This window comes from Phyllostomus hastatus, unplaced genomic scaffold (assembly GCF_019186645.2).
Source record: "Phyllostomus hastatus isolate PE091 unplaced genomic scaffold, TTU_PhHast_1.1 phas_scaffold_78, whole genome shotgun sequence".
Lineage (NCBI taxonomy): Eukaryota > Metazoa > Chordata > Mammalia > Chiroptera > Phyllostomidae > Phyllostomus > Phyllostomus hastatus.
Genome location: NW_025334041.1, coordinates 69,013,012 through 69,033,388, shown reverse-complemented (window position 1 = coordinate 69,033,388; position 20,377 = coordinate 69,013,012). Strand labels below are relative to the sequence as shown.

The 20,377-nt window shown below is 50.3% G+C and overlaps 1 protein-coding gene across 6 annotated transcripts in view; it reads right to left on the bottom strand.

Moving 5' to 3' along the window:
* KCNIP3 (potassium voltage-gated channel interacting protein 3) overlaps window positions 1–20,377 on the bottom strand; it is a 64,418-nt gene that overhangs the window by 4,452 nt on the left and 39,589 nt on the right. For 5 of the 6 annotated variants that reach the window (XM_045827862.1, XM_045827867.1, XM_045827866.1 and 2 more), the window contains 3 exons: window positions 5,427–5,551; window positions 4,925–4,994; window positions 4,565–4,635 (listed from right to left, as the gene is read on the bottom strand). In XM_045827862.1, coding sequence (XP_045683818.1) covers window positions 4,565–4,635; window positions 4,925–4,994; window positions 5,427–5,551 — 266 coding nt within the window. Of the gene's footprint in view, window positions 1–4,564; window positions 4,636–4,924; window positions 4,995–5,426; window positions 5,552–18,155; window positions 18,492–20,377 lie in introns of those variants that run through there. The other variant, XM_045827865.1, reaches the window with a different exon arrangement.

The following is a 20,377-nucleotide window of genomic DNA, read 5'->3' as shown; positions in this document are numbered from 1 at the left end:
AAACTTCCAGCTTCAAAAGCTAAGCTAACAGTGCTCAATTCTGGGTCAGGACAAACCTCTGTGATGGATAATTAACCAGTTATATGACAAGACAGGAAGTTCCAACAGCTTCCACATGGAAAAGCCAACTGTTGTGTTAGAACAGCTGGTGGGGCACAAATCTTTCCCTCTACTCCTGCAAGCCTGCAGGTCAAGCCTCCCTGCCCCGTGGGGTCCTTGCAGGAAATTCAGAAAGAAAGGGGGCAGGGAAGGCCTGTCCCAGAAAGGCAGAGGGTGGCGGACTGTGGAGGGGCAGGGCCACACACCACAGGGCTTAGCCCTCACTCAAGTTTTGTACTTTCTGGATCTGAGGAAGCCTGCATCACACAAGAGAAAGCCTAAGGGAAACTGAGAAAGCAACTGGGAAGAAACAAAAATTGTTACAGGGAAAAGAAAACTTAACAAAAACAGATTTGGAGATTGAAAATCTGACATCGCTAAAATAAGAATAGGATGCCATAAAAAAGGAATCATTGACAACAAGAGAGAGCTCTTGGGAATTAAAAATAAGAATGCAAAACAACAGACATAGAAGAAGGGCTGGAGAAGCGAGTGGAATCTTCCATGACGTAGGGGAAGGCAGCGCTGGAAACAGGGAAGGGATGACGGGAAAGAGAGGCCCCCTCCAGAGGCACCAGGAGGAACGGAGGACAAGGGAAAGCAGGCCAAGAAGTGAGGGGAGACTTCCCACACCTGCAAACAGATCGCCGTGTCGCCTGTAGGCATATAGGTTGATGCCATTTCAGAAAACTAGCAGCAAAGAGAGGATCCTACAGGGTTCCAGAGAGAAAAACAAAACCAAAGAGAAACACAGAACCGAATCCCGTGCACAGGGTCCGGGATCAGCAGGCTCTGCCTTTGACTGCATCACTGGGGCAGGAAGCCAGTGGCACAGCGGCCGCCGTTCTGAAGGAGCACAGCTTCCCGCTGCCACTCTGGTCCCACACAGCACGTCAAGCAAGTGTGAGAACTGAATGAAGACTCTCCCAGGCATCCAAATGCTCAAAGTTACCTCCCACATACTCTTTCTTTCCTAGGAAGCTGCTGAAAGAGGTGCCCCTGAAAAGGGACAGTAAAGCAAGAAAGAAGAAGGTGACGGGATCCAGGAACCTGGAGACCCCAGTTCAGAAGAGAGGGGAAGAGATCCCCAGGTGGAGCCCGTCCCAGTGCATGAGGGAGCTGGAGCCAGGGGAGGTGTCCTCAGGGAGATGCCCAATCAGATGATGGGAGAAGGGCCTGGGGTGGCATCAGTGCCGAGGTCGCAGATACCGGGCGGATGAAAACTCAGGACGATTGTCGATGGCAGGCCAACTAGGAACATGTGCAGGGGCGGAGAGCACGGCCGCAATCCACCGCAAGGCTTCCCGGGCTCGCACTCCCAGGGTCGGGGTAAACTGTCAGTCTTTGTCCGGTGGGAACCCTGCACTTGTGTTGGAAGCTGGGCTTGAGGAGGTGTGTGCATGGGGGGCCCAAGTCCTCCTCCCCACCAGGGCAGACGCTAGCCCCACTGTGGCCAAGCCCGGACAGGTGGGAAGGAGTAGTGACGTGCTACTGGGAGACAGGGAGACAAAGGTGGCAACCGGCTACAACAGGAGAAGGCTGCCTCCTCAGGTGTGCAATGTTAACTGCGGGTGTTAACTACTGTTTTCCAAGGCACACCCCGTAACCTATAGGACACTTGAAGTCATGTGTGTGTTTAAGTGAATAAAACGAAAGAACGCTGGTATGGAGCAGAAACCACGTGACAGTTCTCTGAGGCCCAAGTTGGGGGTGAGGTCATCACTGAGCTTGTTTGTGATTTACTGAGTGATGAAGACTCACAGCGTCTCTGAGTTTGTGTCATTCCCTCTTCTTTGGGTGTGACAGGCTTCCCAGTGGGAGGCAAAGGTATGGAGTGCCACATTGGACCCCCTTCTTGTGGGGGCCAGGGAGGGCACTACTGTCCTCCCCTCTTGTCTTCACACACCTGCGTCTGAAGTGTGGAAGCCCTCGTGGTCAACCACCACCAAGAAATGTCCCCATACAGTGTCCCTAAGAGTGTGTGAAGTACAGTAGTGACAGCACCAGGAGAGAGGTGGCTGGAATGTGCCCTGCGAGGCCACTGGCCCGTCCTCAGTAACACACACATGACTCCAAGTCCAGCAGCTTGCTAGTTCTAAACTGCTGGCCCTGCACACCACTGCTGCATATGGGACCGTCACTAGTTGTAGGTGACTGCTTGCTCTTAAATCCGAGGTGTGTGAAGTCTCTCACATCCACAGCCCTGTTCTGTGGCTGTCCCCGAGGCAGAGCCCAGGGAGGGTGAGAGGTTCCCACAACTGATGTATGATGCAGAGAGAAGCCGCAGCTTCCAAGCACCCCAGAGTGCCCACAGGGGCACCAGGCAGAGCACAGAGCAGGAGCTCAGCAGGGGGTGGGACCACAGGGTGTGACTGCAAGTCGCAGGTCCTCTCTCTGGTTGCTCACGGCACAGCCTGTGTGGTCGATGCACCGGAAGCGGGCTACTGCATTGGGAGGTCAGGCAGAGGCAGCCACAGTCTTCTGGAGACACACACACCAGTCATAGCTCTTCAAAAGAGCAGCAGCCCTGGCATGATGAATGAGGTGTATTAGCAAGGCCCTGGACTACATGTGTGTGTGGCACTGCCTGTGCCCAGGGGCGGGGGGAGGCCAGCCCCAGGGGACCGGAGCAGGAGGCAGGCACTGAGGGAGAACGTGGGACCACGGCTCCGTATGGCAATGGTGAGGTTTGCTGGATTTGCCAGTGTATTTTCTAATAGTCTTTCTGGTGAGGGCAGGGAAGTTACAATATTTTCTCATATCAGTAAATTTTAATTTATATGGATCTTGTCTCTCAAGAATATACAGAAAAATTGGGGTCACTATAAATACTGTAAACTGACCTGAGTTTCCGTTTTCAGAGCAGGCAAGAGTTTCCGTCTGAGGCCACGAGGGGGCCGAGCGTCACCCAACCTGTCAGGACCCTTCCTGGCCTGGGAGCAGCCAGGATGGTGCTCTGCTGGTTGGAAGGTCCTGGGGAGGTACCTGCCCTCATCCCTTCATGAAAAAGCCTTCCTAGAGCAGACGCCAAAATCAAGAGCAAGGTCCTTGTGGTAAACAAACACCATGCGAAACCACAGGATTAACTTCACGTGCGGAGAAGCCGGCGGAAGGCCCAGGATGACACCAGAGTGAACGACCTTCTGAGAAGGCGCCAGGCAGAGGGGCTTCAGCACCAGCACCCTCAACTCAGCCACTAACAGCACCCCCACCAAAGACCCACCCCTACCACTTTCAAGGGACCACAAGACCCTCCCTTGGAGACTGAGTGAGAGGGATGACCACGGCGGTGACCTAGACCTCCCCAACACCCACTTGGAGACACTGGGGCCTGCTGAGCAGTTCGATCCTCTGAACTCTGGACAAGAGTAACTACCCACAATGCCCTGGTGGTCCATCACACTAGAGCCCTCCCTGCACTTCACTCGCAGATGTCGCAGGTGCATCGTGACAGATCCACAGAAACTGGTCACAGAGGAGGGCCCGGGGGAACAATGAGTTTTCCCGTTTATTCCTCTGTACAAATTGGAGTTTTACTGTGTGCAGGGGCCACTGAGAATAAAGGAGATGAGAACACTGCACGTTCACACACACACACACACACACACACACACACACACACACACACGAGTGCCTAGAGTGTGGCCGGAGAGGGTGGGCCTTGTGGTCAGCCGGGCGGGGTGTCAGCGCACCGCAGGGCGGGCTGGCCCACGAAGGGGAATGCAGCAGCTTTAGGACCAGTTACGAGTTGCTATCATCCCTCCAGCTGATCCAGGGGCTTTCTGGGTGGCCAGCTGGCCCTGTGGTTTTCCTGTCACTGCCCTTGGGCTGAGTGGTTGGTTATTGATCACACCCGGTTCTCAGCATGGTTTTCCTCCCCAAAGAGGTTTCAGTTTTTCACCTGCAGCTATTTTTAGGGGCCTGGGCTCCACAGAGATGCCTCCTTCAAATGATCCTGTGGCCAGGCCTGGGTGGGGCCCATGGCCGCCCACACAGAGCCCGGTGAGGCCCTACTGTGGGCACTGCACGGGGACACCAGACCAGGAACCTGCTCAGGTCAGGGGCTGTCTGTTTTCTGGCAAAGGGGGTGAATTCTGGGGCTGGAATTCTGAAACCCTGCTGGGAGCACAGATCTCTGAGTGCAGCCCTGCCTCCTTTTCAGATGCAAATCACCCTGGGTCAGTGCATCCTAGTCCTTGGGTGCCTCAGTAGCTCCCTGGGTTCGGTGAGGCTGGATTGGGAGTCAAGGCTGTGACTAGGGTGGTCAGACAGCAAAACCAAATTCCACTGACTTCATAGTTAGGTCCAGGGCCAGTCAAGTACAGTCCACTCATTCCCCAGGGGACACCCTGGAGCATGTACCCCAGGGTCATGCCTGACACTCTAGACAACCCGAGGGTGTGGCACCAGGGCAGAGGGACACCTTGCAAGCTGCAGGGGATGTGGGAGGGTACAAGAGACCTACCTCAAAGCAGATGGCCCCGTTCCCATCAGCATCGAAGGCATTGAAGAGGAAGTGCGCATAGGTGGTGGCATCTGGGGGAGCAAGGGCACCGGTTGGGGTGTCTTGGGGCCTCCTGGCAGTCAAGTCCCCACCCCAGGCAGCCATACTGGGGGAACACCTGTGTCCTGAGCTGGGGTCCCCCTTCCAATGGGATGGAGGCAGCACCAGGTCTTGAGAAAAGTGGTGGGGGGAGCACAGAGGTGGAGGTGAGGGCCCCCTCCCCATAAAGGGACACCCGCCCTCTGCAGAACTGCCATAGGAACAAAGCAGGGGCTTCAGGAGGAGTGGGGAGCAGGGCACGGGGGCTGGCCTCGGACTCACCTCCCTGAGGGAAGAACTGTGCGTAAATGAGTTTGAAGGTGTCTTCATCCACCAGGCCCGAGGGACACTCCTGCAGCAGGAAGCCACCCCCTCAGCAGCCTTAGCCACCTCAGCCTCACGCCCCAGCCCCGCGCTCTGAGGGATGCCTGCTGTCCAGGCACTGCTGGGCTCCACTGAGGAAAGCCTGGTAGCTGGGTAGAGTGATGCAGGAGGGGGAGGCGGGGGCCCTCAGGCCAATCCGGCCCCTCCTCGCACCCCTCCCCTGTGCCAGCACACAGGCACACAGAGGAGCACAGTGCCTTCAGAACTCTGATTCTGGGGCTTGGCCCACACACTCCCAGACAGGCCTCCCACAGAATACAAGCCTCATCAAGGCCCCGGGATATTCGCTATGCCATGAAAGTTTCTAGAAGGTCTGCCTGGGCCAGAATCCCCCTTTCTGGAGCCAGGGGCAAAGGGCTGGGTGTGTCAGGGGCTATCCTGAGGGATGGGTGTCACTCACGTTCTTGAAGCCCCTGTAGAGGGACTGCAGCTCCTTCTTGGTGAACTTGGTCTGTGCCTGCAGCTGCTCCAGCCCCTCTGGCTGGTGGCGCACCATGGACAGCTCCAGCTCACTGTCGCTGCTATCTGGAGGGGGGCACAGACCCAGGAGAGTGAAACACGCAGCCCCCCTTCTCCATCTGGCCACAGGGCAGGTGCCAGGCCGTGGGCTGATGTCAGAGGCAGAGAGACTCTCCTTGCATGACTGATGTGCACGGCCACACAGGCTGCACACTGCACAAATGGAGGGGCTCTCCTGGAGCAGCATGCTCAGGCCACCCTGCCTCCCTTCTCCTCATACAGTGAGCCCTCCCCTTTCATCTCACCTGGAGCATGCCCACCCTGTCAGCCATACAGTGGGACAGAGGCTGGGAGCTGGCCTTGTCCTTGAGAAACACTGAACAAGGAGAGGTGGAACGGATAAAGACAGCAAGACAGGCTCAAGGGACACTCAACCTTCAAGACCCAATTCATGGCCATCTCTTCCATGCAGTCCTCCCTGACTTCTGCCAGGAAAGGGGAGGTGACCCCTCTTGGCCCATTCAGCCTAACACACTGCTGCTTGGCTGCATTTGGTGGGGGGTGTTACTGACATTTGGACAGGAGGTCAGACCACAAGGGCCCACTGGGCAGGGGCCAGCCCTTTTCTTTAAAAACAAGACATCCAAATGTTAACTACAGCTTTCTCTGGGGTGGAGGGAGTTGCATTTCAGGTGATCTTTACTTTTTAATTTATCCTTTTTTTATCTTTTCCTAATTTTTGTTTTTGGCGAGGCATGGATCACTTTATAATACAAAGTAGAGCTATATGCAGAGAAGCACTGAGTACCTAACCTGTAGAGCAGCCCAGTCACACAGTTATAGACCTTCCCACCACACTGTCACCACCCCCACTTCCCCAGGCACCCCACAAAACACTGAGCCCATGGTGACCTGTAGCCCCTTCACACTGCTCACCCTGTGCCTGTGGAGCCCAGGATAGTGCTGGGCATGGAGCACTGCTAACCTGAGCCTGTGGAACCCTTTGCTGGGCCTGCTCTATGCCCGGCCTCTCCCAGAAGCACTGCTCACTCTCACTAACCCAAGAGCAGCCTGAAAACTGCCCAGCAAGTGGGCTCTACTGCCTTGGTCATCCACACTCCCAATTGCCCAGGTAGCTACTTCATGGCTTCCTCTCTTTAAACTACCAGTACCTCACTCCCCGTCTTGTACCTCAGGTTGTTTCCTACATCACCAAGAATATAGAAGCCACAGAAAACTTCCCCAAGTTCCTGCCACCACACCTACCCATCTACTGCATCTATTCCCGGCCTCTTCTTTTCCTCCTTCTCTGAAGATGAACTGTTCCCACTCCTGGCTAACTCTTCTGCTTGCACAATGGGTACTGTCCCTCTCACCTACTCAAGCATGAGGATCCAGAAATTCTCCCCACTCTTTCCTCTCTCCTCTCCATCTTTCTTTCCTCCCTTTAGGATTATCTCATCACCATATGGGCAACTGGCAATCTTTAGTCAGTTTAGTATAGGCAAACCTTGCAAGCCAGCAATTCCACTCTGGATTCTAACATCCCAAATAAAATCTTACCCAACTCGGGGGACCTGTAGACGGATGCTCATGGCAACAGTATTTTTATGGGGATCTGAGGGCATCCCAGGGGCCCATCAGAGGCAGGATGGAGAAGCACAACGTGGAGAATGCGCACCAGGGAGAACTGTGCAGTGAGTTAGAGGCACACATCAATACAGAGATCCAAGCAACTCAGTGAACTCCAGAAAGAAAAATAAAAACACAAACACATGCGGAACAGCATGGTCACACTGACGAAAACCAAAGATAAAAAGGCAGTTTTAGAAGAGCTAGTGGGAAGAGGAGACACTACAAGAGAAGAGCAGTGAGAAAAACAGCTAATTTCTCACAATAAATTATGCAGACCAAGAGACAATGCAACAACACTTCAAACTGGTGAAGGAAAAAACCCTGTTAACCTAGAATTTTATATCCAATGTTAATATCCTTCAAAAAAAAAGAGGGTGAAATGAAGGCACTTTCAGGTAAATGAGTGCTAGAGAATTTGTTGCCAGCAGAATCATCCTACAAGAAGTGCTAAAGGAAGTACTTCAGGGCGAAGAGAAATGATATTTAGCAAATAAAAAATCAAGGTCAGAAGGAAAAGAAGAATTTTGAATTGAATGCATTTGAAAAGATAACATCAAAATTTGTGGGATGCAGATAAATTACTCAGAGAGATATTTAAAGCAATTGATGCCTATTTTAGAAAAAAGATTTTAAATAAGCTTCTGCTTCAAGAAAATAGAAATAAAGGAGGAAAATAAATCCAAGGCAAGCAGAAGGAAGGAAATAGGAAGTGGTAAGAGCAGAAACAATGAAATTGAAAATGAAAAATATAGGAAACATTAGTAAAATCAAAAGATGGTCGTTTGAAAACATCAATAAAATTGATAAAATGCTAGCAAGAATGCAAAAGACAAGAAGAAAGAGAAGGCACAAATGACCAATGTCAGGAATAAACAGGGGAAATAAGCATAGACTCTCCAGACATTAAAAAGATAAACAAGGAACTACCAGGAACAAGTCTCTGCACACAAATTCAATAATTGATAAAATAGACCAATTCCTCAAAACCACAAACTACACAAATTCACCCAAGATGAAGGAGATAACCTGAACAGTCCTAATGAATACTGAACACAAAGGCAAAAATTCTCAACAAAACATTCACAAGCCAAATCCACTGATGTCTAAGAAGAAGAGCATACCACAAATGGAGTTTTCCAGGAATGCAAGGTCGATTCAATATTTGAGAATAAATGAACATCATCCCTCATATCAGCAATCTAAAGAAAAACACATGATTATACCAATGATGAAAAAAAGGATTTGAAAAAATTCAAAGGATTTGACAAATTTATAATAAATTAAGCTCAGTAAATGAGGAATGTAAGGGAACTTCCTCAGCTTGATAAAAGACACGTACAGAAAACCCACAGTTAACATCATATTTAATAGTTAAAGACTGAATATCTTCCCCCTAAGATTAAGAACAGGCAAGAATATCTGTTCTCCCTTCTCCTATTAACATCATTTTAAAAGTTGTAGCCAATGCATAAAGGGCTTCAAAGGGAAGGGAGGAAGAAAGAAAAAAGAATGGGAGAGAGCAAGGAAAAGCATACCGACCAGATTGGAAAGAAAAAAAGCTATCCTTATTTGCAGATGACATGATTACCTATGTAGATAATCCCAAAGAAGATACAAAAAAAAATCCTCTAAAGTAAGTTTAGCAAGATCACAGGATACAAAATTAACAAAATCACTCACATTTTTATAGACCAACAATATACGATTGGGAAAAATGTAAAAATAATAGCATTTACAATTGCTTGCCCCACAGATGAAATACTGAGGCACAAATCTAACAAAACATGCATAGAATCTGAATGTTGAACGCTATGAAATGTTGATGACAGCAACCATGGGAGACTGAAATAAGTGAAGAGACATACCATCTTCATACACCGAGAGACCCAACGTCATAATGATGTCAATTATCTCCAAAGTTATCTACAGATTTAACAAACTTCCAATAAAAATCCCAGGAAGATTTTTTGTAGACATAGACACAATAATTCTAAAATTTACATGGAACTACAAAGGAAACAACAGCTAAAACAGCTTTGAAAAATAATCAAGTGGGGTAAATCAGTCTATTTGATTTTAAGACTTATTACCATATTTTGCTGTGTATAATGCACATTTTTGCCCTGTATAATTGCCCAAATTTTTGAGGGAAAACTAAGGATATACAGTATACTCGGATAGTACTAATTCCACATCTATATAAATGTCTTTAGTTCTTTTATTTATATTTATGTATTACAAGTGTAACTCTAGAAAGCGATAATGATATCCATCTGTAAAATAATACCTTACAATAGGATAATTGGTTTTGTTTCTAAGTATAAATAAGTAAAAATTGAATTAAAAAATTAAAACAAAAGACTTTTTTCCTGAAAGTTTGGGCCAAAAATGTGGATGCACATTATACGTGGCAAAACATGGCACACAGTGACAATAACCGAGTCTGGTGTTGGAGAGAGAAACACACGCAGATGGATGCGACGGAACAGATCGCCCAGGAATCGATCCACACGGATGTCACCAGCTGATTTTTGACAAATGTGCAAAAGCAATTCAGTGGAGAAAGGATAGTTTTTTCAACAGATGGTGCTGGAAAATTGGACATCCATTACAAGAAAAATGAACTTTGACTAAAGGAAGCACAGATTTAAATGTAAGACATACAACTATAAAATTTCTGGAAAAACGTAGAAGAAAATCTGCATGGCCTGGGTTTAGGCAGAGTTCTTACACAAGGCATCAGCAGCACAATCATCAAAGGAAAAAAATGATAAATTGTACTTTTTAATGAAAAAGTAAAACTTTTGCTCTGTAAGAGATCTGTTGAATAAAAGGTAAAGTAGCGACAGGCTGGGAGAAAATATTTGCAAATCACATCTCTGACGAAGGATATCTGGAATTTGTAATCAACTCTCTGAACTCGGCAGCGAGAAAACAAACAACCCATGTTAACAAATGGGCAAAGGACTTGATCAAATACCTCACCCAAGAGGATATACAGATGGCAAATGAGTACATAAAAAGGTGTTTAACACCATTTACGATGAGGGAAATCCAAATAAAAACCAAATGGAATACGATCGCACACCTGTTAGAATCACTTAGCTCTCAGTAACAAATGTTGGCGACTTCAAGCACGTTAAGGATGCAGAGTAACCGAGTATTTGCTGGCAGGAAGGAAATGGTGCTGACACTCTGGAAATCAGTGCGGCATTTTCTTACAAACACACACTTACCGTCTGGTCCAGAATCCCACTCCTGGTTATTTACCGAAATGAAATGGAACCAATTATACTAACACAAAAACTTATGCAAACATTTAGAGCAACTTAATTCACAATTGCCAAAAGCTGGAGATAGCCGAAACGTCGTTTGACCGGTGAATGAATGGATGACCAAACCGTGCCACAACCGCACAGTGGACTACTAACTCGGCAACGAGCGTGGACAAACTCCTGAGAGCCACAGTGACAGGGACGGATCTCAAACGCACTGGTAAGTCAAAGAATCAGACACAAGAGGCTATGTAACATAAGACGCCAATTTTACATTTTGGAAAATATAAAATTAAAGAAATCATGGAGAAGGAAATATATCAGGGCCTGGGGACAAGGAATGGGCAGACTACAAGGTGAGGGAAATTTTTGTGGTGATGGAGTTGTTCTGTATCTTGCTGGTGGTAGTGGTTACATGATGTGCATCTGTCAAAATTCACAGAGCGGGGAAACACCAGGTGGCGCACGCACAGAGGAAAGACCACACGAGGGCAGGGTGAGAAGGCACCGTCTGCAAGCCAGGCAGAGGCCTCGGGAGGAAACGAGCCTGCTGGCCTCCTGATCACAGACTTATGAGAAAACAAACTTGTGCTGTTTAAAGAAACAACAAAAAACATAGGACTGGGCACCAAAAAAGGCAAATGGCACTGTGTGTAAAAAATCAAAATTAGATAAAGTTAGAACAATAGCTATAGGGGAGGAGGAAATGGAGGAATGAAAGGGAAAAGGAAAGATAAAATGAGAGAGGGGCTTTAAGACTAACACTGTCCCAGGAACTAAAGAGTATGAGTAACCTAACCCTCTGCCTCATAGGCCGAAAAGATAAAATAAAACAAAAACTTCAAATACACGCACACACGCACACATATATATGATACCATTTCTTCCATTACAAAAATAAGACCAGAAAACAAAACTCCTTGGTCTTACTTTCCCCTTAAGCTACTGTGTTTCTGCCTCCTGAAACTCACTGTCTTCACTTCCTCTCTTGCTCTCTCTTGAGCTCACTCCTCTGGGGCATTTGCCCCCTGCTCCATACAAACTACTATTATTAAAAGTATCACCAGTGATTTCCATGTTGCTAATGCAGTGATGGACACAGTCGTCTTAATTCCTAAGTCATATATGGGCAATGCGAGAATAAAAATTATAGAGTTGACATGGATGAACCTTATAGACTTCAAGCTACACGAAGTAAGTCAGACGGAAGAACACATATGGTATGATCTCACTTATATGTGGAATCTAAAACAAAGTCACACTCAGAAACAGAGTAGAATGGTGTCTGCCAGCAGCTAGAGGTGGGGAGATGCAGGTCAAAGGTGAGTCGGTCTGGGGTCTAACGTACAGCAGGGTGGCGACAGCTAACAGTGCTGTGCTACACACTCGCAAGTGGATGAGACAGTAGATGGTAAATGTTCTCACCACCAGCAGAACAAAAAATAGTATTGACATGAGGTGACCCATACGTTAACTTATTTTGTTGTGGTCATTGTTTCACATTATATATATGTGTATCAAATCATCACATTGTACACCCTAAATTCACACAATGTTATGTATCAATTACATCTCAATAAAGCGGGAAAAACAAAAGAATGATACACTCATTTCACTTTTGAGCATAGATGAAACCAAATGTTAGCTAATTGAATCCAACCATATTTTTTAAAAGACTTTATTAACTTATTTTTAGAGAGAGGGGAAGGGAGGGAGAAAAAGAAGGAGAGAAACATCGATGTGAGAGAAAAGCATCGATTAGTCAGGTGCCTCTCCTAAGCACCTGGACTGGGGGCTGAACCCACAACCGGGGCCTGTGCCCTGACCAGGAACTGACCTTTCACTTTGCGGGCCGATGCCCAACCAAGTGAGCCATACCTGGCCAGGGCTCTAACAGTATTTTTTAAAAATAAAAGTACACCATGATCGAGAAGACTTTATCTGTAAGAGAATAAGGAGGGAAAATCATTGAAAATCCTAATGCAAAAGGCATTGGTAAACATCTGCATCTACTTATAATTAACACAAACAACATCTCTCAGCAAACTAGGAAATCAAAGGAACTGCCTCACCTCAATGCAGCTCATATCTGCAAATCATGTATTTACGGAAAGTTTTAGATTTCATGGCAAAGGCAAAGACACTCTCTCTTCAAGATTTAGCCACAGTCACAAGGTTGGCCTCAATCACCACTAATGCGTGTCCTGCCAATGCTCTACGAAACTTCAAAAAAGAAATAAACGATGTGATAGTTGGGAATAAAGGATAAAGTTAACACTATTTGTAGATAACAAAGTCTCCAGGGACCAAAAGAATCAATATGCATGAGAGTTTGGTAAGGTTGCCAGAAAGATTAATTTATGAAAACCAATAGCAATTTTCTACCCTAGTAATAACCACCTAGAAAATATAATAAAAGATAATGTAATATATTGTAATATCATCAATAATATCATAATTGATCAATGAACTTATTATGATTAATTATGATATTGTGATCATAATTGATCCTAAGTTCATAATATCAATAAAAACTAAAAAGTATCTCAGCATTAACCAAAACTGAAAGGACCACTATATAGACAGGTAATCTGAATGAGACATTCCAGTTTAGATAGGACCATATAGTATTATAAAGATGTCATTTCTCCCCAAAGTAATCTGTAAATTCAGCACACTCTCAATCAAAAATCCAGTTGGACTTTTTGAAGACCTTGATAAACTTACTCTCGAATGTAGAGGGAGGAATGAAAATTCAGTTAAAATCTAGAAAGGAGAAGTAAAGAAGGAGCTATCCACACTGAACACTAATACATACTGCACAGTCACTGCAGTAACAGTTGTGTGGTTGGTACCGGGACAGACGAACCAAGCAGACCAGGAAGCTCAGAAGAAGAAAGAGGTGTGGTGGGGCTTTGCGGAAGGCAGAGGAAAGGCCAGATTGTTTAGTTGATGGAGTTAAGGGAGCTGGCTCACCACGTATGGAAAATGAATGTGGAACCCTTTATACCATGTGCAAAAGTGGCTTTCCAATGAACTAAGACCCAAATATGAAAGGTGAGCTGCAGAGTTAAAATAAAAAATATCTTGCCTTGGCTGGTGTGGCTCAATGGATTGAGTGCCCGCCTGTGAACCAAAGGGTTGCTGGTTCAAATCCCAGTCAGGGCACACGCCTGGGTTGCAGGCCAGGTCCCCAGTAGGGGAGCATGAGAGGCAACCATACACTGATGTTTCTCTCCATCTATTTCTCCTTCCCTTCCTCTCTCTCTAAAAATAAATAAATAAAATCTTTTAAAAAATGTATCTTGCCAACTAAAGGTAGGGAAAGACTTCCAAAAACTTCAAAAGCTCAAACCATAAAGGGAAAAATGGATGAATTCAATCCCATTGACATTAAGGATTTCTGTTAGACAAAGAGCACTGTGGCCTGTTGAAGACATTCGGCAGAATGGGAGAAGACAATGTCCAGTGTTGGCAGCTGACAAAAGAAGGATGTCTGAAACAGATAATCACCAGAAAAGGAGACCACTGACCGAGCTAAGATGCAAAGCTCAGACACCGGTGCCTGGCAGAGAGCGAGCACATGGTAAGGGTTAGCTCCTGTCACTTCTGACAGAAATGACCCAGCCCAAATGACCCCCAGAGTCCCACATCACTGACTGTGTGCTAGAGGCTAGTGGGCAAGGAGGATGCACTTGACAGGCTGTTTATAGCAGTAGGCATCCTTCATTATGTCCTCTGCAAGGTCCCTGGTCCCCACTGGCCAAGGCTGCTGCCTGCTGTGCTGGCTCCAGGGAAGGGAAGAGAGAGGTGGGCTCCTCAGGGGTTTCTGCTGGACAGGGAGGTGGGCCGGAGCTGTAGGCTGGGGTGCTTGGGCAAGGCCCTCCCTCCCCAAGTCTCTGCCTCAACCATTGCTTATCTGGACATGGTTGGCGGTTTCCAAGAAACTTAGGAATCTCACATGAAGTCTTACTTGGCAGCCTGTCAAGTGTATTCTTGTTGCCCACTAGCCTCTAGCACACAGTCAGTGGTGTGTGTGGCGGGGGGTCATTTGGGCTGGGTCATTTCTGCCAGAAGTGACGGGAGCTAACACTCACTACAGGCTCCCTCTGTGCTGTGCACTGCTTTCTGAGCTTTGTGCAAGTTAACACATTTCGTCTCCACAGTCTTGTGGAGGGACTCTTCCCACTTTAGATTTGGTCCCGGCAGCTGCCTCCCCTTTGGGCTCCCAACACCTGAGCTGTAAGAGGCTGGCACACACGCCCCCGTGGCCTTGAAGAGTTGGAGACACATCCAGGACAGTGTGCACAGCTCAGAAAGGTCCTGGCTCTGGCACTCTCTGGCTCGGGAACCTCAGGCAAGTCAGTTATTCTCCCTGAGCCTCAGTCTCATCTATAAAATGAGCCTAAAATGAGGACAAAATTCTGATGTACACAAAGTACCTGACCTTGACAGAGATTCACTAGATGCTGGCTACTGTCATTGTCGGCGGAACCCTAGACTGAGAAACTCTGCCCAGGGGCCGAAGGAGTCCTGGTGCACTTGTGTGTACTTGCTAGGTATAAGAGCACCCAGGATCCTCAGATAATTGCCAGTCCCAGTAAAGGTAGGAGGGGGTGCTAGGGTGGGGAGGAGAGCAAGAGAAGGGAGTAGGAGGAGTAACAGCAGCCCCTTGGGCCTGCTCCAAGCCAAGAGTCAGCTGTGGACCTTCCAGCCTCCCAGGCCACTTCTGCAAGGCCAGCCCCCCTCGGGTGCTGTGTGAAGAAGGCAGCTACAGAGGGTTGGGGCTGCCTGCTGGAAGAACGGGGGGTGGTGGGCCAGGCCGTGCACATCTCTGCAACAGGCATTTCCCATTCTCCCCTTCACTCTGTTCTCTTTACTCGCCTACAATCAGGCCTCACAAATGAGCCTCCAGACATTACCACGTGTCCACTGAGGAGCAAACTGCTCTTGGCCGAGAGCTACTAGCAGAGCTACTAGAACTTAGGAAACCTGGACTGAGATAAGCAGCAGCCAGAGCCAAGCCTTGGGCCACAAGTGTCGACACAAAGGTCTGGTGTTAGGGCTGTGTCGTTCTCTGGAACAAGGCTGGTCAGCCTAAGTGTGCCCCACCCTCAGGAGTTTCTTAGAGCTGCGTTCCACTGTTAACTTTTGCAAAGTGCCATAGTTCACCCCAACCCTTTGAAGTGGGTAAGGGAAACCAGTCTATTATTACCCTAATTCTACCGGTGAGGAAATTAAGATACACCTAAGTCACCCAGTAAGCTGGTGGCCACACCAGGCTGGAACACCCCCTGACACAGTGGCCAGAGACAGAGACTGACAGGGGACCAGGGCAGAGAGGAGGGCCTTTCGACTCCTGCATCTATTTCTAGAAAGCTGCATCCCTACAACCCGGATCCATTAGTGCCTAACAATCCCCAGAGGTCTCATAACTCTGGTCTCTTTCAGATGAGAACTACGGAGGCTCAGAGAGGACAAGAGACACCTCCCACTGCGCACACACAGGCTTGGAGGGGACCTGGGCACCAGCTTCCTTCCCTCCATGCCAGCTCACATCCAGGCTGGGGTCCAAGGGCTGGTGGTCCTGACAGCCCACCTGACAGTCCCTTAAACAGCCCCTGGCCAATGGACCCTTCTAGGCACTTACCAGATGCCACTCTACATCAACAGGGACCGCCTGGAACTTATAACCCTGTCCCTGTGACACAGGCAGGGAGGCCTGCCTAAGTGAGGGATGTTTTCAGCAGTGAATCGCTTCTGTCAGTACAATTCCTTGCTGTATTACTAGTTATTGGTGATGGCAGTGGTTCACAAGGCTTGTGCATTTACCACACGCCAAGAACAGTTCTGGGGTCATGAAAGCCCCCCTGGCCAGTCACAAGTCTGCCACATCTCCACAGGCAGGAATTCCTATTGGCCTTACTTCCTGGAGGATCAAACCGGGGCTTGAAAGGGTTAGGGGAGTTTTATAGCCATTTCTGTATGGGTGACAGGCTCCCAGCTCAGACCTGGCTGACTCTAAGATGCTGTGCTCTCCCACAACACCAAGACCTCAGAACTTCAGGGGGAACAAGTGGGCAAATATACCAGAAAAGAGAAACGCATTTCAGTCTGAGGTGGCTGTTTCAGCGGGTTGAATAGAACCCCTGCAGTCCTGTGCATACTCTTCACCTGGTGAAGAAATCCCTTCTCCTTAAGAATCACAGAGACCGATTTCAGACTGGCCCAGGCCTGTGAGCATGATGCCCAGTGACACATCCCTGACCACCCTAGGGCCGTCCATCTGTCAAAGCAACCCCCGGTGAGCACAGCTGGCTTGGCTGGCCCAGTGCAGGGAGGTGGGACCCCACGCATACCCCTATCATAGGTAGGGATAGGGTAGGGAATATGGGCTGTGCTAGTGCCCAGCAAGAAGCAGTGTTCCACAGCAGTGTGGGGTGCTCAGCCCCTAGCCTCGCCCCAACTGCCTGCATTTTCCACTAAGTTCCCTGTCACGGATTACCCTGCCAGGGCCAGCAGCCAGCCAAGTGCAGACCTGGCTTGGACAAGTTTCCTCTACAGGCGCAAAGTTTAAGGTACCGCCTCTCAGAACCACCTTGAGCAAGTTCCTTCTACCTGGGCCTCCTGAACTCACCTAGAAAAGGTGTGATGGAGCAGGATGGCTTCTGAGGGCCACACGGCCATGAATTTCAGGTACAGAGTGGGCTCTGGGCTCTGAAGGCAGAATAGAGGTCAAGCATGGGTTCCTGGCCCTGTGCCCCTTCCTGCCCTCACAGCCCTTCACAGGGGCTGGAGCAAGTCCCTATGTGCAAGGAGATGTGGGCAGTTCCGAGGCAGGGCCAGGTTCTTCCTCCCTCACCTCCCCAGGTTTCTGGATTTCAGTCCCCAGAGCTGCACCCTGGCAAGTTCAGCAGAGTGCTGAGGCAGGTGGATACCCATCCTTCTCTTAGAGGACAGCAGGGGAGCACAAGTGACATGAACAGGACCAGCTGGCCCCTTCCCTGCAGTCCAGGGGTATAGGGCTGCAACAGCCTCTCTGGATAGAACTGCGGGAGCACAGGTTACAACCCTGGTGAGTCAAGGTCTCCTTCAGAATGGGTGTGCCCTGCAGGGTCTCCTCCTCCCAACCGGCCCAGAGTTCAGGGACGCACCAAGGGTTGGGAAGCAGCTCCAAGGGCGCCTGCCAGGGGTCTCCGGGAGGCGGCAGTGTCTGATTTAAGAGTAGGTCTGTCTCCACAGTTAATATATCATTGAGACAGAAATGTGGCTTCTGAGGATTTGATTACTAATCCCGTGGACCTGAACCTTGCCTGGGGAGGGGGAAATGGGTGTTGGATGGGGACGAAAGTGATGGCCCCAAACACAAGGCAGAAGCTTTGTATTAACTCGCCGCCAGCAACCTGAGAGGAGGGTCTTCCAGTCATCTTCACTCTGCAATACCTCCGCCGCCCGGCGGCCTGGACCAGCTATGCTCACAGAGAGCGGCTCGGACCCGCGGGCCTGGCGCGACCAGGAATACGGCTTAAGGTGCCACCTGGCATCTCACTCACACCCAGTTTAAGCACAGCGGCCCCGTCCCTTCGGAGGCTACTTGGGCCCGAGCCCTCTCTGACCCCTTAGTTCCAGGCCCAGCCCTCCCGAGCCGGGAGGCAACCTGGGTGGCGGAGCTAGGCGTACCGGGCCAGAGCGCGTGAGGCTCCCTCCCCACAGAACGCAGGCCAAGGCTGAGGGCAGCGGGGGCGGGGACCACAAGTTACCTTCCATGGATATGGGCTCCAGGATGCCGAACTGCTTGAGCACGGCGATGAACAGCAGCACCACCACAGCCATGGCGCACAGTTCCATGCCCTGGATGCCCATGGCTGCCCGCGCTCGCTGCCTCCGAGGCGCCGGGCCGGTGCTGCCCACCCGCGGCTCACATGCCCCCGGCAGGCGGGGCTGCCGGTGTCTGCGGGGCAAGGGCCCCGCGCAGGGCGGCGGCGGCTAGCTGGGCCCTGCCGGGAGGTGGGACGCGGCGTGCCGCGGCAGCGGATCCCAAGCGCAACTTTCCGAGTCAGTTGGCAAACTTTGAGGCACGGTGGCGGCGCGGGCCAGAGGCGCCTCCATGCCCCGCACGGGTGCCGCGCCTCTCGCGCCGTCTCCAGCCCCGCGGGCGAAGGTGCGCAGGGGTCCCAAGTACTCCTGGACGCCCAGCCTCCATCGCATCTCCCCTTGCGCTCATTGGCCTAGGCGTGGCGACCACCCGGGAGGCGTCCCCTAAGGCCCCCTCCCCCCACCCCAGCGCCCTGGAAGGGCGGGGTAGGGGAGGCGGCCCCGCTTGGTGCAGTTCAGCCCGGGACGGACCTGGCGCACAGCCACCGCTTCCCCGCCAGTCCCGAGAGGCCGCTGGGTGGATGGTTTCACCGAATCCGTGCTGGGAGGGGACGGGAAGGAAGAGAGCACGGCATCACTCCCTGCGGAATCGGGGCTTCCCTCTCCTGGCTGGCAGTGCGGAACCTGGCCGCCGCCCCTCCCACCCGGCCGCCTGCGCAGAGTTGGCCTTCGAAGGATCCGGGAAGCCCTCTGGCCCCGGGTGTTTCCCATAATCCAGCCCTCCGCGGGGGATTGAAGTTGGTCCTGATCTCCAAAATTGTTCAGTTCTGGAAACCAGGGTGCGCTCAAGACTTTCAGAGGGCGTGCAGCCTCTGGTACTAGAGTCCGCGAAGCTGAGTTCAAGTTCTGCGTGATGTTAGGGAGTCACGGACTTGCAGCATCCTTCTCCAGCAGGGCCTGGTGCCTGTCTTTCCGGCCGTGGGAAACAGCTAAGTGGATGTCAACCGCTTCGCGCGCGCGAGCAGGGCAAGGGAGTGCTTATTAGTCCGTGGGTCGCCTTTTTCCTGTCCAGGGCATTGAGTAGGGGGGTGGGGGGCGCCCCGGAAAGCAAGGAGAAACGAAGAGGAGAAGAGGGCGTGGCAGGGCAAAGACCCGGATCCTCTGAGTGCCTAAACTCTGGGACTCCGGGGTAGGGGTAGGGGACGCTGGAGCCGCTACTCTCTGCTTCCACCAGTGGGCGCTGCACACCATCTTGGATTTAGGGGGCGTCACGCGCGCGCTGTGGCGGACAAGTTCGGTCCTCCCAGTACCTTAATGGATGGAAACCCAGCCCCGGTCCACGTCCTTGAGTGTGAGCCCATTTTGCACCTGAGACCCGAACAATAGCAAATCTCATCCGTGGAACATCTACTTCCTCCTTTCCTTTCCTTTCCTTTCCTCTCCTCTCCTCTCCTCTCCTCTCCTCTCCTTTCCTTTCCTTTCCTTTCCTTTCCTTTCCTTTCCTTTCCTTTCCTTTCCTTTCCTTTCCTTTCCTTTCCTTTCCCTTTCCCTTTCCCTCCCTCCCCCCCTCCCTCCCTCCCTCCCTCCCTTCCTTCCTTCCTTCCTTCCTTCCTTCCTTCCTTCCTTCCTTCCTTCCTTCCTTCCTTCCTCCCTTCCACAAATCCAGAGCAGGTACTTGCGTCCCAATCCATAGTTCGCATTCCAGGTTGGGTGGGAAACCGCAACTGCGCACTGAGGACCCTCTTGGAACTGGCAGACTGGAGCCAAGTCTTTAGGGTTACTTGTCATCCTCGAGGGCTCCCCTTGTGAGCATTTCTCTTCCCCAATAAGCATGAGGAAAGCGGAACCCAGAGGGCACAGGTGCAACCAGGCCTGTCGGGTTCCAGAGCTGATGCTGCCCCAGGGCACCACACTGCTTCTGTGGAAACTGAAGGGGAGGAAGCTACCCGAGGCCTTTCCTTGGGCTTACACAGTTCAACCTCACTATTCAACACTTGTTAAAAGTCTTATTTGTTGGAGATATTCGAAACACACAGCTTTCAATTCCATTTTTGTGGGATGCAAAGAAGTCTCCACTAATCAAAGGCAGAGCTCTAGGCAGAGAAGCCAAGATGGCAGAGATCAGGCTCTGCTGGACTGGACAAGTTACTAAAGTGTGTGGAAGTCT